This window comes from Pungitius pungitius, chromosome 14 (genome assembly GCF_949316345.1).
Source record: "Pungitius pungitius chromosome 14, fPunPun2.1, whole genome shotgun sequence".
Classification (NCBI taxonomy): Eukaryota; Metazoa; Chordata; class Actinopteri; order Perciformes; family Gasterosteidae; genus Pungitius; species Pungitius pungitius.
Window position 1 is genome coordinate 17,756,631 of NC_084913.1, and position 21,688 is coordinate 17,778,318.

The following is a 21,688-nucleotide window of genomic DNA, read 5'->3' on the forward strand; positions in this document are numbered from 1 at the left end:
CCTATTTGCAAACATTTTTCATTGATTTTACACTGGGGTTGAGTACAAATTTCACATTGTTACATGTCGAAATGATTGTAGATGAATATATGTTGGAATACACAATAACTTTTTAATCTTACAGATTGTGATCCTCAACCACAATTGGCTTCCAGCATTGGCTTTCAGAAGTGAGCTTTTTGAAAAGCATCTGTGAACTACAAAATATTGTCCACGGTACAATGCGTAAAAAAGAGAGAAGGATTACAACTGATATGTTATTCATGGATACACTGGGGAATGACAAATGAATATCTGTTAATACAGTACTTTAAAATGCAAATTACTTTTGGTCCTGGCAATGCAAATGTGCAACAGGTGTGGAACTTTTCAATTCAAGTTGTGAAAAGATTTGCTCAGGCAGAAGTTAGACTTCCGCGGCCGTGTTAAATGAGAACCCCCCCCCCCCCAGGCACAGGATCAGTTTGACACTGTATTAATCTTAAAGCTGCTGTCAAATTAAGAGTGTAGTCACAGGTTCAATCATGTCCTACTGTAGTTTGAAGTTAACAGAACATTTTTAAAAAGAAATCCAATAGATGACAGCCACAACCCGAGATCTGATCTGACACCAGTATGTGGTACACATCCCTTTTAACTTCACTACTACAGTACAAACAACTTAATCCAACAAATCAATGACATCAACTCGTGAGCAAGAACCACATCCACACAGTGCTGATGCAGCAGATAGATTAACTGTTTTTGTTGCTCACTAGTTTTTAAGGTTATAAAGAAAGTTTTGTGGTTCCTCAAAGCCAACGCATTTCCTGATGAATCTTGGTAAAACATATTGAAATGGTTAATCATTCTTTACTGTATTCATCCAAGGACGGCAGTATAATTTCAGAGAAAAAATAATGTTTTATTTGTTATCAAACTGATGAAAAAAGGTTATGAAAAGTAACAATTATAACACAAATTGTGGACTTCTGGAAAGTAAAAGATTGCGCCTTTACATCATTAAATGAAAATGGCAGATAATGGAAACACAAATGGACAGTATATTATCATTGACTAATGATAAAAAGGTGACAAGACAATGATTTAAGGTGACCAGTCCCACTTAGGCCCAACCCAACCCCAACACGCATACAAAAACCACCACCATTTTAGCTCTTCTGAGATGTGAAAACCCATCTATTACGGCCTCTTTGTCTTTCTGTATTCGTCATAACTCGGACTTTATTCTCTTTCAAAAGGAAATATCACTAGTGTACCCCAGAACATGTAAGCCATGATACAGAAGAAAGGGCACCTTTGTTGGACAACTGCAAGTAGTTCAATATTCATGCAACTTTAGAAACATCTCTGGTTAGAACTCTAGGCTAACAATACATTTTATTCTTCATGAAGTATCAATGTTATTCTCCACATTCCAAGTTTTCGCCATTTAAATTAACAGTTAATAGATCTGTCATAAAATACGTCAATAAATCATGTGTCTGTACAATAGAAGTACTAAAAATTACAACTGTCATGATATATGTACAGTTTTCTACCTACAAAGTACAACAGCTAGCATGTAATAAAATATGTAAACAAATTTTATGTTTTTGACACAGTTTACTGTGACAGCAGATATAATTGACACTTTCAACATTTGATTCTGTATAAACATTTGTTAACAGTGTTGTAGTACTGCATGTATCTTTCTCCTCACTCCTCCATAGAAAATGAGAACAACAGGCAACAAACCAACATACAGTTTTGCAAAAAGATAAAACCACCACTGGCTGTGCATCAATAATACATTTTAAGAGATTTTTCCACGTTCAATACTTCTGAAGGTTTGGAAAACAGGTTAGGGTCTCAGCTCTGATCAGATAATGAATAATTGTTTGGCATTAAATAAGAGAACATGGTCCAAGTTGAACACCGTTTACTGGACTTTTACTGTACTGTACTTTACTGTAGAATCAGGTTGGCATGCAGTTAACAATCAGTTGATTTCTACCTAGACAAACAGCCACTTCTTTCTGCAACGTCTGTCAAACAATACGAATCAGATGCCAGAGCAAACAGGTTTCAGGAGATCTGTGGCAATTTTTCTCACTTGGTATCATTCATACACAGAAATATCTTGTATTTTTTTTCCTTTTGCTTTCAGCAAAATATGTTGGACAACACACTTGTATAATGTATAAACCATAAAAATGTGTCATACTCAGATGTACCAAGAGTCCTTTTTTTAAATTACAGTTGGCCTGACCCCTCTTGTTAAGTACTACATGTTTCTTACATGCTGAAAATATAAGATTATGAGCCTTTTGTAATGAATACTTTTCCACAAAAAAAAGTTGTATAATGCCAAGGATCACCAAGCTCAAAAAGTCACTTCGGAGAATGATGTAGCTGTAAAATCTATACTGATAACGTCTCAGACCAGATAGAAGAGTAAGGTCTCTAAAGTTGCTATTTAGCCTTTTCGTTATGCTTACAATAGTAAGTGTGCTTTATATTACAGTACATATAATCATTTCAACTACTCAGCACAGTATATTATTCAAGTTCCATGTATTACCATCATTTGTCATAGCTCCTCGCGAGGAAAGCGATACATAAATGTTCTGTTAGGGCTTTCTTTCTTCACTCTTTCATGCTCACCAAAGTCTCACAGTCACACATAGTACTCCTTATCCTTATTTTTCTGTTTCTTGTTGCTGCCTTTCAAGCTCTGCTTTTTGTCCTTGATGACAGCGCCATTGCTCTGCACAGCTGAGTTGGTTATGTAGTTCCTGCTCTCGTCCACCTGGTAGGAGCCTTCATCCCTGTTCCTGTACTTATACATGGCATACAGAAGGATGAGGATGCACAGGGCAGCCGCCGCCACTATTCCGATGACCATTCCGGTGGTGCTGCTAGATTCACGGACCACTTCCGAGGGCCCTGGAACTCGCCTGACGCCCGGCTCTGTGGGGAGTGCTGTGGGTATATTACGGAACATTGGGGAGGTTATTAATGGGCCCCTCAGCTTGGTGCTGTCTACCTCAAAGGATGTGGGCAATGGAAGCAACACTAAGTCGGGCTGGGGTTTTAGCTCGCGGTAAATTCATTTTGCCAGCTGGCTGTTTGGCCGGAACATTGTTGAGGTTTGCGGTGGAGGCAGAGGTGGCGGTGGTGCGGCTCTGGTCGGCGGTTAGTAGTATGGCGGTAGTGGTAGTCCTAACGCCTCTGGAGATTGGGATTGAAGCTTTGTTAGGTCTAAAAGTCCTGGGTGTAAGAGCTTTGTAGCCACCTTGAAAGCCTGACGTGGATGAGGTCTTATCTGTTACCAAGGAGAATCTTCATCATCAGTAGGGGGCAGGTTAGACTTGAACGCTTCCCCAGAGCCATACCCCGATATCACCAAGCCATCATCATCACAATCAGCGCTGCCGCGGTACCCCCGCCTCAGTGTTCTTGGACTGGGACTCTTTGGTGGTCTCAACAATGGTGAGGAGTGAGTGGTGTGTGGAGGGAGTGGGAAGGATGGGTGCACGGGGAGCTACACAGGGATGCACTAATGGATCCTGAAGTACTGGGTTGACTAACTCAGCTCCTGAGGTTGGACAAACACAGGCAGTCATGTTAGAGGCCAGCATAAGCATTTTCATAGTATATCCTATAATGAACACATCTAGACAAAACAACAAACAGGCAACAATTAAACTCAAAAATTGACATACATTAAGCTTTTAAATAGGCTTAAGATGAGTAAAATTTGATTTGAATTCAATATGCTTGCTATAATAAGGTATATTGGTTCCGTACTCAATATATTGATTATCAAACTGAAAAGAAAGTACAATCCGTTACTTTAAAGTGATAAACTGCATTTGCTGAATTATGCAGAGGACTTGTGGTCAAAAAACAAAGCAAAGCATATAGTTAAAATAACCTAGATCAAATAAGACATACTATCAAAACTCCAAATTGGCAATGGCTCTCCAATCATCTTAAACCTATTGTTTTAGTTACAGAAAGTTTTAGTAATGGATCTACACACATTTCTCGGTTGCAGAGCTGTTCTGGAGGTCAAAGTTACGTCCATCTGACATTTTATTTTTCATAAGAATATACAAACAATCAGTTTGTTTTTGCCACTTTTAACAGTGAAGATAGAGCTGTTAATAAAAATAAAATACGTTTGAGGTCAATTAATTAGATGCACAATTAGTTATTTTTCAGTCTAATCAAAACCGATTGGATGCATTTTCCAGCCAAGTTGTGATCATATATGACAAATAATTCAGTCAACTGTTGTAATTACCATATGCAAAACCCCAGAAAGCTCATATATCATCATCTGGAGTTCACTACGTAGGAATAGAAACCTTTCCGGGAGAAGATTTTTACAGACTATCAACGGGTCAGGATCAGATGTGTGTGTGTGTGTGTCTGATTATTCAAAACGTAACAATGATTTTGTGGAAAGAGCAGCTCTGTGACCAAGAAAATGCAATCCAATCATAATGGATTTAAGTTTATACTCTATTGATGGCAGAGCAAAGTCACCTGAATGCTCACACTGCCTGAGTGAAAGATGTCATGACATGAACCTTCTTAGCTTTGGTGAGGCAGAAAAAACCGAGACCTAGTCCCGGAATAAATGATTCAATACATTCATGCTCCTACTTTATACTACAATAAAATAATAATAATCAGAATCTTCTTAAGTACTGGTAAATAGAAAATATAAAAGCACAATCACAATCATTTCTAAGTTATATGTATATATAAATACATTGTATGAATCTGACACATTAGAAAGAAACTGTTTTAGAGCGACTTATATTTGTTGTACTGTTAGCAATGAAAATTCAATACTGCTGCTTGTTAAACAATGAAGTCTCATTCCCTTCTGTATTTGTTAAAAATAGAGGCTTTAATTCTCACACTGTTGTAATGTATTTTATGACATGGTCTGTAACAAAGTTACAGTTTTGGTTATGAAAAGATGACCTCAAGCAGGTATTATTGGAGTGAACATTCAAAGTGCCCTTGACAATGGGAAAAATATCCACTGCCATCAAGTATGTGCATACCCAATCTTTGATGCACAATACATACATATTTAAAGAAAACGGTAAGTAAATCACAAACACCAACATATGCATTCAGAAGCACAACACCGTCGATCAAGGCCATTTGATTGTAAGGGTTTTATTCAGTTGTCACAAGTCAATAGGAGATGCAGTTTGTAAGCTTTTAGGTCCCGCCTCTCTAATAGATGCGGTTACAGGTAAGCCTTTTGTGTATAAACATAATACAAGCATTTGTAAATGTTTGTATACTGTTGAATGGTGAGATTTTGATTGTTTATCATTTTGTCATATAAGGAATACATACTTAAAATGACCAGGATCAGTAGCTTGTGGCTGAATAAATCTTTTCGAATGATTTTCGAAGCCTGGTGCAGTGTGCAGAGTAACCCTTATCATGGGACACTCCCATTAGCACCTACCTAGTTTCAAATGATTGGTGGATCATTAAGGTGTAAATAATTCAGTGATGTGTAATAGTAAATAACACAATTTGAGTCACTCTGCTTTCACGACGCTCCACTATTCATGCTTTACAAACTGCATCTTGAAAAAACAATTTCAAAAGAATGTAACGGTAGATACTGTATATTGTCAACTTACATCAACAAATTGCCGACATGATTTAGGCATGAAGAGAATTTACAAAGGAAAAGTTGTGTAAGAATGTCGGAAAGCCACTTTGTACCGTTAAAGATCATTTTTATCCATTGTAGATTGTGTTCTATCTTAAACACGACGGTACAGTAGGCAACAACACATACATCCACAACACATAACATAAAAAATAAACACCATAATTCTGTTTTTTATGTTTTGTTTTTTCCTGGTAAATAATTATTCTTTTTTTTACAAAAAATGTTTATATACATTTTTTTCATTGCAATAGACTTCAATATTATCTCAAATCTATTCATTTTAACGTTTTTGTCCTAATTGTGGTTTGATCTTTCATGTAGAATGGATGGATGACATTACACTTTAATATCTTTAAAGACAAGGGAGAAGGTGAAGAGAGGGCGGGACCTATGAACATACTACATAGGGTATGAGGGTGATGAGGGTGACAGTGTAAGTCAGTTGCCATGTCCATGTAAAGGCAGTACGAAGCGGTCGGGCGGCATTAGAGCTTTGGGCTGTAAGGAAGGGATGGGGATATACAAACAATGAGAAATATACATGCCCATCTACATACAGAAAAGAACAGAAGAACTCTAACACTGAAAAGTCTGACAACCCCTAAACTGCAACTTTTTAGCCATGCAATTCATTTGTTTTTTTTTTACTTCTTGTCATATTATTCAACAAAGACTTATTTGTTTAGTTAGAATAGTTTTTCAAAAATCTGAAAAATGGAAGAGGATCAGGAACTTCTTCACCTACTAATTTGTGGGATTTTGTTTATTTTTAAAAATGACTGAAGTTGAGTTGATCGAGCAACTTTGATTTGAACTTTTAAACTCTTAGTTTGACTGGAAAGTATACTGTAGAAAATGAAACACACAAGTTAGTCACTGAAGTAGTTCCAAATAAAAAAAACTGTAATTATATCAAAACATATTTCACATTGTAATTTCAGTTATATCTAATTGACAATAAAATAAACCAAACATATATAATAAACCAAAAGCCAAAATCAGAACTAAAATGACAGTGATCAATTGGAGTAATACAAAATAAATGATCACTTAAAAATGTCAACTGAAAAATGTTAAGATGAATGAACATAGCCAATATTTTGAACACACTACAACCAGATGCACAATAAAAACAGACACTGTTGAGAGAGGCACTCGACAGGAGGGGCTCCTCTCTCGTGTGTTTTTTGATGACAAATTGGTCCGTAATGTCAGTCTTTACACAAGAACCGGCCATGCAGTCTGCATGTACATCAGAGAGAGACGGGACAGGCAGAAATATGGGTTATTATTATTCTTTGGTTTTGTTTTAGTTGTACTGCAGGATGTTGATGCATGCTTAAAGTAAGTTGCATTTAGAGAAAGTAGAAAAAAAAGAACACCAAACTAGGAGAAGGTGAGCCTGACCTATGTTATAAAAATAGGAGACGGACACTAAGGGCCTCATGTACTTACAGTTGTACGCCCACTTCAGGTGTATTTGTTTTGCAATGTGCGGATTAAAGCATGGCGAAGTATGTACAAACAAGCCGCACTGAGGTGAAAGTGCAGACTGCCTGTCGCAGAGACTGAAAAAGGTCAATTGTCCTTTCCGTGTCATGTTATCGTACACATTCACAGGAGAGTCACATGGAAAGTCACATGGAAAGTTAGAGCTCCCATGAAGAGATGGGAGGGGATGCGTAAATTGCACCTAATTATGTATAATATTTTGTGTAAACGCCGATGGAAGCGCGTCATCGTTTTGCTTCTCCGCCTCTTCACCTGAATTTCCTTCCTGAGTTTCCTTGCATATGCCTCCTGGTTTAAATGACAGCAGTAATCCGAGCCAGGCGGTGCCTTAAGGCAAAGGGACGAGCTGAAAGGATTTCTGCCACAAAGATCACACTTTTTCCGTTGAGTGAACACAAAATCATTACGCGTTACAGATTAAGCAGCCACGCAGTATTACAGTTACTGGAAGAAATCAAAGATGACATCGCATCTCTGATTCAGTGTTCACATTCCACTCCAGCAGGTGTTTGGGCCGTGGTGCCGATAATGCCGTAATGCTGTAATACGTTTGCAAATGTAAGTACATGAGGCCCTGAGTCCAAATCCCTTGCTGTTAATGAATAGTGACTGAAGTTAATGTTAAAGTTTATGCTGGCATTAACAAAATAATACTACATGTGTGCGAACAGACGTCAGTTGTAGGGCTAAAGCCAATTCTTCTCTATTTCTGTTGTGCATTTCATTGCAATGTGCAACCGATGTGCATCCCACTTACATCAAGTCAATTCTGTAAGCAGATTGAGAATACACACTACCCCTCCAACCACCCAAAAACAGAAAAAAGTAAATTACTACCAGACTGCAGTAGTATGCAATTGGGACACTGCTCAAGTCTAACTAATAGCATTGGGCAAGAGGGTCAAAATAAAACCACAGAACACATCTACAATACTTTACAATCCACTGTGAAAGACATGCAATGTATTCAGGATTCAAGAATGGGGAAAGGTCAAAAGAAAAGGCTTAAAGCTGATACCCACAATATTTTCATGTTTTATTTATAGCTTAACCATCTAATGAAATTGGCTACTGTGCTACTACCCCACATATTGTACATGACACAGGAATTGTTGGCAATGTCAACAGGTGTGAACTAAAGCTGATCAATTCATCAACATTTTCTCAATAGCAGTTTACTCAATGGGTGCTTTCACACTGGCAATAAAACCTTCACCGCTTCATGTTGATCTCGTTCCACATAGTGGGATTTTTTACCATACAAGGACGCACTATCGGAGGGAGACACTGGAGTCTCTGGAAGGATACAGATACAGAAGCAGCGGGGTCAGGCTGGAGGAGGGAGGGCCAAGCGATGTCGGTTTGTTGACTGAATAGCTCTGTCATGTGACTCCACTTATCAGCTAATACCAATCAATTGTGCGATAGACTGAGCAGTGCGTGTCTGTGGTTCCCACGATCCTGGCCCAGCTCTGATCTTAGCATTTTTTAAAAACTCATTTCAGCATTTTTTTAAACTTATTTCAGCTTTTCTCATTTCTGTATTTTCACATTTTTTTGGAAATTCATTTTAGTTTTCAGCATTCTAATGCACCTCCTGAAAGGCATTTTTTTTGCGTGAAATGTGCGCTAACACTCACCAAGTATGACCTGAGACTAGTAGAGACTAGTAGTGTACAAGAACAGATGTGAAAGTCATCTCCAAGTGTTGTGGTAATATTTGCATACATAGCTCCGACCATTATCGTACGGCAAAACAGGTGCCCAAACATCTCCTCACATTCACTTGTTGAGGAAAACATACAAATGTTCCATTGGAGCAACAGTTATCCAGTGTGAAAGCATCCCCAATCGGATTCAGGTTAGTACTCAAGCAAACAAACCTTGTGTGAAAACAGTGTCTCTGATGTGTCTTTGACACTTCAAAGGATTGACTATTAAACATTATGGGTCACCAGCTTTAACCCATCATTTCTTTTGAGATACTGCATTCAGTCATTTTCCTTCAGAGAGATTCCATAAGATTGCATTTGTCTATGTTCAAGGGAAAATGAAAGGAGACCATCAACTGTTTTTGGAACACCAGTCACTCCAGCCAGAGCACGCATGGTGTATAAATATTACTGCTTTAGTGGAACATTTTACAGTTTAGAAGTTTAACCGTTTACATTTACCAAAGGTCTTCATGTCTTTTTTTCTTTTCAACCTGGCATCACGTTTTTGCTATGACTATATGAGATACATATCAAGCCATTACATCAAATTAATATTCACTTTTATGCTTTATGATTATAGAAGAAATGTTGACTATATTGTGATGCACAAACCCTTTAGCTACCCTAGAACAGTTCATGCAGGATTCTGGTAATCTCTAATTCTAATGTCTATGGCGCCAAACCAGAGGGCACTGCAGCCTTTGCAATTCTGTGTTGTCACCGTTCTTGTCACAATTAAATTAGATAAACCAGAGGATACACCTACCTTGGGCACTATTTGGAAAGTTTCTCTACCTTTTGGGATTTTGTTTGAGAGATCTGTAAAAATGGTGTATCTGCTTTTAAGAATTAGCTGGTTTAAAAGGCTATAGCTCTGACATGTGAAGAGCTTGGCATTAGCTAGTTTTCACTTTCAATGAATCAATCAGGAGTAGATCCCCTTTTACCCTCTGGCCTGTTTTTTTGCCCTCTGCTTCAAAAAATGGCACGAAAAAAAGTGTAATTACCTTTGTAACTACTTTGTCTATTTGAGAAAGAAAAATTCTGTGGTAAATACAAAGTGGTAACCTCTGGGAATGTTCTGATGTATAAGAATCAGTCTATATGTTACTCATGAAGAAATAAATCAATAGAACACACAAAAACCCTTCAAATTCTGAAAATAAATCACCAACAGAGAATTAAGCCTTATAAGGCATTGAGATACGATGCCAAACACACACTTGCCTGTGAGCCCGCTGTGTGGACAGTAATCGTGGAAAGTTTCTCGTTGAGAGAATACTGATAACTACTCTTGGAGAGGCATTTGTGCAGGCCTCACGACAGAGAAACGGTAGTGAGTGAGCATTTTTCACAACATTACATCAGATGGTGTTTATATCTGACGGTAGATATTCCTGCAGTGATCCGGCCACACACCTGGGTACTAGTTGAATCATTTCTGTTGTATGAATCAAACGTACGGTACATCTTCCACGTGGTTCATTGTGTACACATGACATATCATCGCATTCTGTCTGTAACGGGAGAGGGATCCCTCATGTGCTTTTCTCCCTATGGTTTCTTCCCTTTTTTCTCTGTGTTTGTTTCATTTTTGGGGAGTTTTTTTCATTTCTGATGGGAGGGTTTCAGGACAGAGGATGTTGCATGTGTACAGACTGTAAAGCCTTTACAAAATCAAATGTATTGAAATGAATTGAATTTGGCAATGCATTTTAAAATGTATGGATTGTATTACAGTTTTTCTCAGTTGCTTTGATACATTTCTCATTAGAATTGATATATTATGACATCATTGTGTGCACATCAAAAAAGCAGTTTCTCATTACTTTTTTGACTAATTGCAAATGCTTTGGTACGTCCATGCAAGTGATTTTGTAAAATTGTATCCTGTTTCCTATATTATCAATTGCTTATGAAATGTGGATCAAAGAGTATTATAATGGGTCTTCGTTGAATATTCTCAGCCCCCACCCCTATAACTTTGGCATTAGTTCATCACAAAAAGTCTTTACATGCAAAATGGTTGTTATAATTTGTCAACCACATTTCTATACATTTCTTTTTTTCTAAATCTATCCTATATTTGTAAACTGCTCCCAGGTCAATCTTGACTTTCTCTAACGAAGGTGCATCTCATCAACCATCAACTTGCAAGTATATATATATATATATATATATACATATATATATATATATATATATATATATATATATATATACATATAGCCACAGCACAACACAATATTGGACAATGGAAGGACACAGAATTGAACGTGGTCAACAGCTAGCGAGGAGAGGAAGAGGAAGAGGAGGAGGAGGCGGGCTGTGTGGCGGAGGAGTTGGTAGGCAAAACACATTCTCAATCACGGGCTTACAATGGCCGAGGCTGGGCGAAGGGTACAGCCAAATGTTGGGAGAATAACTCTGTCCTCCATTATTCCAACTTTTCGTTGACAGAACAGGTATGGAATCTAACAAAAGGCACTGTTCTGTAATACTGTATACTTTCCGTAATATTTCCGTATATATATATTTTTTGGCTCTACCGAGGATCGGGAGGCAGCACCGCACCCGAGAAATGCCCACATGGCGGTGCATTCCTCAGCGAAGCAACATGATAACGGAAACTGCACAGAAGAGCAAGCCTACGGAGTGCTGAAGATGCTGATATAAAACCCTGCCTATACAGATAGCATATCGATCATAACTGCCCCTTACCTTTGCGTTTTGAGCAAAACAACTAAACCTGCGTGCCTAACGAGGCCTGCACAAAAGCCTTTCCTACAGTAGTAATACCCACTCCATCAATGTAAAACCTTCCACTTAGATGTGAATTTAGCCTAGTATCTCAATGTTTTATAGACGTTTTATGACATTTTCATCAAAAAATTAGAATATTGTGCAAAAGCTCATTACTTTCAGTTATTCAATTTAAAAGGTGAAACTAAGATATTAGTATATATATATATATATATATAATATAGCCATAATCATCAAAATTATATCAAATAAAGGCTTGACTCTGTTGGTATACACCTGTAGGGTTGCTATTTTATTTCAGGCAAATCTCTTGTGTTTTTTTTGTCTCTCTGGTTTTATATTAATTCATTTTTTGACCAGTAACATATAAACTCATTTTTACACAACAGAAAACTCCCAGGGGGTTGTCTTTATCCCCATAGAAAAATAATATCCAGATATACAAAGTAGTTACAGTTATTGAACTTTTTATCATAGGTATGCCAATTACCATCTTAAGGAATGAATTGAAAGGAAAGGAGAACACAAGAGATTTGCAACAGAGAACATAACTGCAGCAAAACTGACCAAACAAAGGTGTGGAAAGCTAGGGCACATTCATTCATCTTCAAATTAAGCACAAGACGAAAACAACCGAGTTAGTCTGGGCCATGGAGTTAAGGATCAATCAAAATCATTCAAAGAAATCAAAGTTCACCAATACGAGAATCATTAGAGGAGGGAAAGAATAGAACAAAAAAACCTTTTAAGCCGTCTACACTTAAATAGGTTCAAATGCAGTATAATAATAGATACTAGTTTGCAAGAGAATAATTAAAAGGGTACAACAGCATCCAAAAAACAATTGCTGTCATCATCGGTTTGCCTTTTTATTTAGGTTTAGGGTTAGGATATAGAAATAGGGATATTGTCATTTAAAGCCAAATAGAAACTCCAAATAAATATATATATATATATATATATATATATATACGTGAAAACCACAATGACCCACCAAAACATCATGCGACACATGAGAGGCCAAAATATATTTGGGATTTTCGATGATCGTTGAATAGACAACAATGATGTCTGGATAACACAATTCAGAATAGCAACAGAACGGGAAAGATAATACAGCAAACTACATTAGAAAAACAGCATGCGGTCAATGTCAAAGTGATGTTCGGTTTCAAATGGTGTGAATTTCTGTGTAAACAATTGCATGATTGGGGCCCCGTCTTCGTCTTTCTACACAAATCCAAATGAATCTCAGGCTACATAGAAGACCCAAATACTCCATACCTTTCACACACTCTGTAGCAAAATGGGAATGAGCATCAGAAGGGAGAACTCACTAGTGGCCATCAGAAAAGCACTGAAACCCCCATCAATAATGTTTTAAAATGTTACCTTGGGTCCAAATACATTGCAAAATCTGGTCTTTATGTTTCACTGCAATATTTGCTGTCTTTTTAAATGTCATGTTGAAGAACTTCCCCAACATTGGAACATTGGCTGTTTTGTTAATAATAATAATAACCATGGTTAGCGTAGTGATGTATATCAGGCCAGTCTGTCTAGGGAAGTCCTTTTAATTTACTTTCACCATTTATCTATATATTTTTTTAAATCTGGAAAAACAAGAGTGGAGTATGTGCAAGTACTGCAGCAGGAATTTCTTTACAGGACCGGGACAGCTTGTCTTTACCCCCAACATCAACGAAATACTAAATTTGTCATGCCATGTAAACCCAACAGCAGCACTCTGAGGGCATGCAGTTTGCTGTTTGGGTGGCTATTGGGAATTGAATTATTGATGAGATAAATCAAATAAGCAATGTTATTAAACGGTTCTGTTGTATTGTTTTAGGCGGACAATAAATGAACAGAAAAATCATGTTATGAACATGCTCCAACTAAAAACCCTCCGAAAGGTTTGTGAAAGTTTGATTATTCAGTATGGAAGTGTTGACATGACTGTTTGCTGTATCCTACAAATTCTGTCACTTATATATGGAGATTCCCAAATTCTTTCAAACTGATTTTCCAACCTATCACAAGGCTTAGACATTTCAGAATTTCTAATATTTTGATACAAAAAAGACAGAATAACGAGTACACCTAAAAGCAAAAGTATGACCCAAAAAAAGAAAAAATTCAATGATAAAACTAAAATATAAATAATCAATGGAGACTATACAACAATTTGCATTTCAGCTAAAAATGAAAATGAATGACGTTAATATGTACGGTTTCAAAATGAAATCAGGCGAGCAGCGAAGGATGGGAGCATTGGACTCTTATAGGGTGGCATACATTTTGCAGCATCAGTGCAGATAACATGACTCACCCTCATACAAATTGTGCAAATTTGTATTGTCGTGAACCATATTATTCCTCTGAGCATCCAGAATTAGTATGCATATTGGTGACCATGTTTACAGCTTCAGAAGACCCCATGTGCAAGTGTAGCTCATGCTATGAATGCTTAGTGAATGAAATTAAACATATTCTATCACCGATTCATCAGTTCAATTTTTCTTTGGAGTTTGAATTTGAAGCATTTCATAACTCGTATTCATAACTTATGTCAGGTAATGTTTAATGCGTAGGTGTACTAGCATTAATTTGTGTGTTTTAAGTTACACTTTATTCAACCATGGGGGTGTGATGCTTTAACGATACTGTGATGCTCCGTTGCAGATGAGGGAAAGCACATAAAAAGCAAGCAAATGCAAACTGACCTGTCCCACCTGCTGTAGTTCCGCACTCCTCCAGATCTTCATCATCACTCGGACACTCTGCAGATGACACCATTTCATCTGTATGCTTCTTGGGTAGAATGCGTTCATCAAAGATCAAGGCCCCAGCAGATGTACCCAAAACAAAAGGGGCCAGCGGTATAGAGAGAAGAAAATATAAAAGAGAAGTTAGAAAATGATCAAGAAAATTAATCAGACCGTATATCTGAAAATTAGACCCAATAGAAGTAGCTCCTTGTGCACTGTGCACAACAGACAGAAAAAACACATGAGTGAATAACACCCTTTTTTCCCCATTGAAGGGTTTTCTCCTTTTTTGGGGAGTTTTTCCTGTGCCGATGTGAGGGTTTCAGGACAGAGGATGTTGCATGTGTACAGACTGTAAAGCCCTCTGAGTTGAGATATACATAATAAAATGAATTGAAATTGAATTGAACACCCTACAAGGCCATAAAGGTACATGAATCCAAAGTTGCTTAAACTAAAACCTACATTTATAGGTGTTCATTCAAATATCGGTTTGCTGCTGGATCAAAGGTCCTTCTCAGTGGTTCATTAGGACACCGAGGGGCAGTTCAAAGACCTTCTGAGGACAATGAACAGTGCAATCGATGGCCTTCAAAATAAACCGTGGTTCTTTGCTTGTCTCTATTTTTGAATAAGGTCAATCACTGAGCCAATCTTTCTGATCCTCATATTGATCCGATATTTATAATCCACGTAAATCCAGCCCGAACAGCAGAGGACACCTGCTGACATCTCTTGACAAAAAGGCCAGGTTATTGCCTTGTGTAGGACATACATTTACAAACGAGAATGAACTCAAATGACATGTTACTCGTCGTCGAGTTACTTATTAAGTAAATATGTCTCAAATGTCCTACGTAAACAAATGCTTTTTTCAACCTTTGTGTTGACTGTTTAGGCAGTGAGTTGGTACGGGTAATATGAGTGTGTCATCTGTTCCTTGTGTAGTTATAATGGACGTCTATCCTTACCTGCACTGTGGAGGAGGATCTGTGTTTCCGCGTGGTAGTGGTAGACATCATGGTAGTAGTCTCAATAAAAGTCGTTGACATCTCTGGTGAAATGGCGGTGGTCCTGGCTGAGCCTGCTACGCTGGGTACATCACCCACCAACCTCACACTTCCATTAATCTTGATGTTGGGGTTTCCCCCAGCAGCCATGTTCAACACTTTGAGGCCATTGTAATAAAGGCCAGACAGTTGACCCTGAAAGGGCCGGCCATGATCACTACCACCAATTGCCACTGCTGCTTGAGTGTTGAAAATTGTTAGCTGCCGTCCTAGAAGAGACATCCAGATGTAAGATATTTATGACAAAGAAAAGCAACTTCATTTGTAGCATTACTGTTGGTTTATGAAAAGATTAAGAGCCATTTTGTATTAACAAGATCAAACTCAATACTGAGTATCAATATGAATGATGGTTGTTCACAGATAATTATAATTTAACATACCATTTAAATATTTTCTACATGAATACATGAACAAATATGGGTTTGTATAAAGCTGCTTAAACCTCGGCAGTAGGAGGACGGACGTGTTGATTATTGAGAATCAATTTGCGAAGTGACACACTGTAATGCAGTGGCATCACACGTGGCCCACAAACTTTCATTTGGAGCTGATCAAATGTATGCAACCATATGAATGGCTACCAGAAGCTGTTGGCTTTATGCTTCAGACCACCACATAATTTCCTGGAAGCGTCTCTCCTTTTTTTGAATTATTGATATCTTAAATATATGAGAACTTTGCACTCCTCGACACATTAACAAAATAGCAAGACTTAAAGGACCCATATATGAGATTTAGGTTGATTATTTATGATTATCGGAATATACCATTTCTAACTATGTTTTCATCGGTGAAAGGAATGTGGCCCCCATGTGTTTACATTACCTAAAGCTACCATTGGTTCTCTTCACCCTCATAAAGGGCAGTCATAAGCTCGGATGTATTCTCCAACCTCACTGTTTGATTACACTAATATCCAAACAATTTGAAATGCTCACAGACTATGCACCTGTTGTTTAATTTGCACAATAACAATAAGACCCTCAGAAGGTTCAGACATGCCAGTGACAACAAAACCTGTGATTAGAAACATTTATGATAGTGATAGATTTCTTTAAAATAATTACTCTATTTTATTAATTTGTATCATAAAGTATGTTGAATTATTTAGCCAGTTATTGGTTTTACAATCTTTTAGTTCCTTAGATTGTTATGTATTCATGATTTTTGTGGGTTTACATTTATGCCCATGCCAGGGACACTATTGGCTTAACAACTTCAAAGAAAAGTTTGTTCAATCATCTTTACATGTTAATAGAAAAAAAATCGATTCTACTCTTTAATACGCCTGAAATTGAGTAAATTAGCATTTATGTATTCATTTTCATTTTCATTATAGTGCAGATGAGGAATTTCACATCATACCAGCATAGTGAACACAGATAAGCATAGAAACACTTTGTTTGAAATTACCTTTCTCTTGCAGCCATTCTTCTACTGGTCTGGCGTATTTGAAAGGAATTTTCTTATTGGCCATTTGATAGCGTTCAATGTCACTGTTCCCTTTAAAGTTTAAAAGAAATTTATAAAGACTTTTATTGATCATCACCATTATGTCACCATGAGCAAATATCACTTTCCCTCAATCATTTACAATGTGGTTTAAATCTTTTTAGCTGACGATTACATTGTTAATTAAACTTTGATTAGTTACAGCATAAATCATCTTCAAATTTGTTGACGAAAATGGATACAAAGTAGAACAATAACAACAGTATTATTAAATACATGAAACATACAAAATGAATATATTTCACCCTTTTAAACATAACAACAAATAGTTTTGCATCCTGTCAAACCCCCTCATACATTTCTTTCAGACCGTTGACACAGTAACAAATAGGCGTTTGGACCTTTGTCCTTTCAACTTTCTCTGCAACCCAAAACTATACTTATTTTAGGATTTGCCCGTCTTTGTGTGTGTGTTCCCTTTCATGCTATAAATATTGGCATGCACTAATATTTTTCAGCTTGAATGTGCTCTTTAGTAGTTGCAAATTTAATTTATCCTATATATTTTTGATGGAAAAAAAGAATCATCTTATATCTTGTAAAGCAAGACAAAGTGATGCACTGACTAGCACAGCATCTAGGTGAATGGTCATGTAGTCTGGCATCAGGGGCATTCGATCCGGCGGGGATTTCACCTCTAATTCCCTCTCACAGCCATATGATGCTGCTGGATATGCCTACGGTCCACCTCGGTAATAGCCCTGCTGTCCAAACTCAACATTGACCCTAAACTGAGCGTGGCCCCTCCCACAGCTGCATCTTCTCCACCTGTAGCCAGCACTGATTGCGCAGTGTGTCGCTTGATCAATGAAGGCAGTCTACACAAATCTCCTTATCTGTTTTTCTCCTCAAAGAACATTTAATATTTGTCTTCCAATTTTATTTGTATAGCCCAATATCACAAATCCCAAAATGTATAATCTGCTTGAAAATGACACGAGTACATGACTTCTTCTTTCATTGGATCCATGCATTCTGTCTTATTATTTTATTGCCTGTTACCTGCATGCTGTTACTTGGAAACTCTCTGATTGTAAATGTTTAATACAAGAATGAACTTACAAACACAAGTGCTGTCTGTGTTTGGGTGTTTCCCTTTCTCACTGCATCACCAACGTCACAATACCAACCATCAGACATGGACTCTTTATAATGTCACTAGTTTTGAGTGTGTATAGGGAGGGGAGCAGCCAAACCAAAGGAACCTTCTATGGGATTTTTTTCTTAGCAACCAGCCTGCCAATGCAAACACCCTAAAGACCATCAGGACCGAGGACCGGACCTGGGGTGACGTGGCCTTCTCTGCTGCTGCACCCCACTAGTCCCTCTGGAACGCCCTCCGCATCCACATCCTTCGGGCTTCCACCCCATCATCATCCAAACAAGCCTTTTGTTTTGTTCAGTTTGTAAAGTCTTTAGAAAAGCATATATAAAAAATGAAGGTATTAATAAATAACAATGGTTTATTTGAGTCTTAGTCAGGTTCATACTGTTACAAAACACAGAGACAGCACTGGTGAAAATGAATAAGGAATTAATTGCATTCGACAAAGGACTCGTCTCTACTCTTGTCTTGTAGGACCTTAGTACTGTGTTTGACACCTCTAAAAGATCTGCACTGTCACACCTGTATGTCAATTTGAGTTTTTGTCCTGTCTCCACGGTTGTTTTGTGACTTCCTGTTTTATTTTGGAAATTAACTCTCCTCTCGTTTCAGGTTTCTTGACCTTCCTCATGTGTCACCAGTCTGATTGGCCCTTTCTCAATATTCGTTCTTGTGTGGACTTTTGTTCTCGTGGACTTGTGAAACGTCATCACTCGCAGCCCGAGTACTGTTCGAAGCTTTTAAAATAAAGCATTGTGCTGACCAGCTGTCTCCTGTGTTCACCATCTTCAACACCTTCTTGGTGACATACCATGTCCCAGCCTGTTTCAAGGCCTCCACCATCATCCCTGTTCCCAAGAAGCCCAGGATCACAGGACTGAATGACTACAGGCCCGTCGCCCTGACCTCCGTAGTTATAAACTCCTTTGAACGGCTAGTCCTGTCCCACCTGAAGACCCACACCTAACCCCTCCTGGACCCCCTGCAGTTCGCCTACAGAGCCAACAGGTCTGTAGACGATGCTGTCAACATGGCCCTCCACTTCATCCTCTAGCATCTGGACTCCAAGGAACCTATGCCAGGATCCTGTTTGTGGACTTCAGCTCTGCCTTCAACACCATCATCAGTGACTTCCTGTCCGACAGGAAGCAGCACATGAAGCTGGGGAAACACATCTCTGCCTCTCGGTCCATCAGCACCGGTTCCCCCCAAGGCTGCGTTCTTCCCCCTCTGCTCTTCTCCCTGTACATCAACAACTGCACCTCCCGTCACCAGTCCGTCAAGCTCCTGAAGTTTGCTGATGAAAACACCCTCATTGGACTGAACTCTGCTGGGGACGAGTCTGCCTCAGGGTGGGAGTCTGACCACCTGGGGACGTGGTGCAGCCAGAATAACCTGGAGCTCAACGCCCTGAAGACAGTGGAGATGGTCGTGGACTTCAGGAAGAACGCAGCCCCACCTTTCCCCCTCACCTTGTGTGACTCCCCCGTCACCACTGTGGACTCCTTCCGTTTCCTGGGCTCCATCATCACCCAGAACCTCAGGTGGGAGCTGAACATTAGCTCCATCACCAAAAAGGCTCAGCAGAGGATGTTCTTCCTGAGGCAAATTCAACCTGCCAAAGACAATGATGGTGCACTTCTACACGGCATTCATTGAGTCCATCCTCTGCTCCTCCATCCCAGTGTGGTATGCTGCAGCCACAGCCAAGGACAAGGGCAGGTTGCAGCGTGTCATCTGCTCTGCAGAGAGGGTACTTGGCTGCAATCTGCCGTCTCTCCAGGATTGTTCGCTTCCAGGACTTTGAAGCGGGCCAGAAAGATTGTAGCTGACCCCTCTCACCCCGGACACAAACTGTTTGTGCCCCTTCCATCTGGCAGGAGGCTGAGGTCCATCAGGACTAAGACCTCCCGCCACACAAACAGTTTCTTCCCTTCGGCAGTCGGGCTCATCAACAGAGCCTGGGCCCCCCCCTGACTGACTCTAACTGCCATGTTCATTCACTTTTTCACTTTCACTTGTCACTTTGTTTAGCTGGTGCACCTTATCTTTATTTTTATTTTTCATTTTATCTTTATCTCTTCTTAGCTTCTAACCCATAGCTTTAGCCTACTAACCCATAGCATATATTTTATTATACTTTTATTTTATTTTTATCTTATTGCTGCAGTATGTTGTCATTATTGTACTGTCTTCCGTCATGCACCAACCGCCAAGACAATTTCCATGTATGTCTAACATATAATGGCAATAAACGTTTCCTGATTCCTGGTTTGAGTTCACTATCAGTTAGGTACAGAAATTATATGGAAATTTAATAGGAGGATACATCTTTGTAGAGGTCTTTACCACTGATACTAAAGGGATGATGGAAATATGACATTATTAAACTGTCCTCATGGGATTTGATACGGAAGTCCTATTAAGCAGCTTTTCTGTCTTCATCCAACCTCCAAACATCCACACACAGATCTTAGCAAACCCATAAAGGTTTAATAGCACTTCAAGATGTTGCCCCAGTGGTCTATATATTGCGCTTTCCTGCAACGCATATTATTCCATGAACAGGGCCTATGGAAATTGTACAATCCTAAATCCAATATCAAGCCAACAAGAAAGAGTTGGGTCCTTTAGAAAAGTTAAAGCAAATACTTTACCCACAAAATGTGTATTGCAGTTACTGCTGGTGAGGTCCACAGAGTTCAGAGATAACCTAATAACTCCTTATTAGTGGAATTTCTGAGTGGAACACTTTATAAAAAGAAGGGCACCAAAAAAAACCTGAAAAGGAACATTGGCGTTTTGGATAGTTTATTTGTGGTGTTTTGTCGCTTTTTACTGCACAAAAGATATATGTCAACTAATTTAAGACACAGTTAAATATATTATATATATATATATATATATATATATATATATATATATAATAGTTATATATATATATAATAGTTAAATATATATAAATAGTGAGAAAATAAGCAGTTGAACAACAAATGTAATAATGTTGTTCTTCCATTGACCTCTTCCATTGACCTCATTAACTGTTGCATGACCCAAAATCTTGGTCGAATTATTCATCCTATTTAAGCTCTTTCTGATAATCATTGCCATAGGTTTTCATTGTTAACTAAAAGTGTCCGATTTCCTATCGATTTAGATAGAAAACATGTTGCAGAGTAAAGATGCAATTTGAAGATGATTGAATGATTAGTTTTGTACCTGTTGGGAAGTGCTCGTTGATCGACCAGTTATCCACTTGCAGTGTAGCATTGCCACCATTTCTGGTAAAGCGAACAACATGATACTTCCCATCATTTACAGGGGTACTGCCCTCCTGGACACTGATATCCACTGTGCCAATGTTGAATGTCACTCCAATTTTGCCTTGTTGCTGAAATGAGAAAACATGATTATTGGTGTACACCCCTGAAGCTGGGGCTGCACCATGTTGTGGTGACTAGCACTGTTGCCTGACAGCCGGAGGTCCCGATTTTTGATTGCTAGGTTGAATGGGAATGAATCTGTGTGGCAATTGC

General features: G+C 38.5%; 1 protein-coding gene across 14 annotated transcripts in view; it reads right to left on the reverse strand.

The window, feature by feature from the left end:
• Positions 1-880: 880 nt before the first annotated feature.
• Positions 881-21,688, reverse strand: part of nrxn3a (neurexin 3a) — a 122,458-nt gene continuing 101,650 nt past the window's right edge. For 5 of the 14 annotated variants that reach the window (XR_009941578.1, XR_009941577.1, XR_009941576.1 and 2 more), the window contains 6 exons: positions 21,372-21,543; positions 16,949-17,038; positions 15,434-15,741; positions 14,418-14,505; positions 5,667-6,943; positions 2,993-3,580 (listed from right to left, as the gene is read on the reverse strand). Coding sequence is in view for 4 of the 14 variants with exons in the window: in XM_037486929.2 (XP_037342826.2) it covers positions 2,660-2,964; positions 14,418-14,505; positions 15,434-15,741; positions 16,949-17,038; positions 21,372-21,543 (963 nt within the window). In the remaining 10 variants the exon portion in view is untranslated. Of the gene's footprint in view, positions 2,965-2,992; positions 3,581-5,666; positions 6,944-14,417; positions 14,506-15,433; positions 15,742-16,948; positions 17,039-21,371; positions 21,544-21,688 lie in introns of those variants that run through there. The other 9 variants (XR_009941579.1, XR_005121400.2, XR_009941574.1 and 6 more) reach the window with 8 other exon arrangements.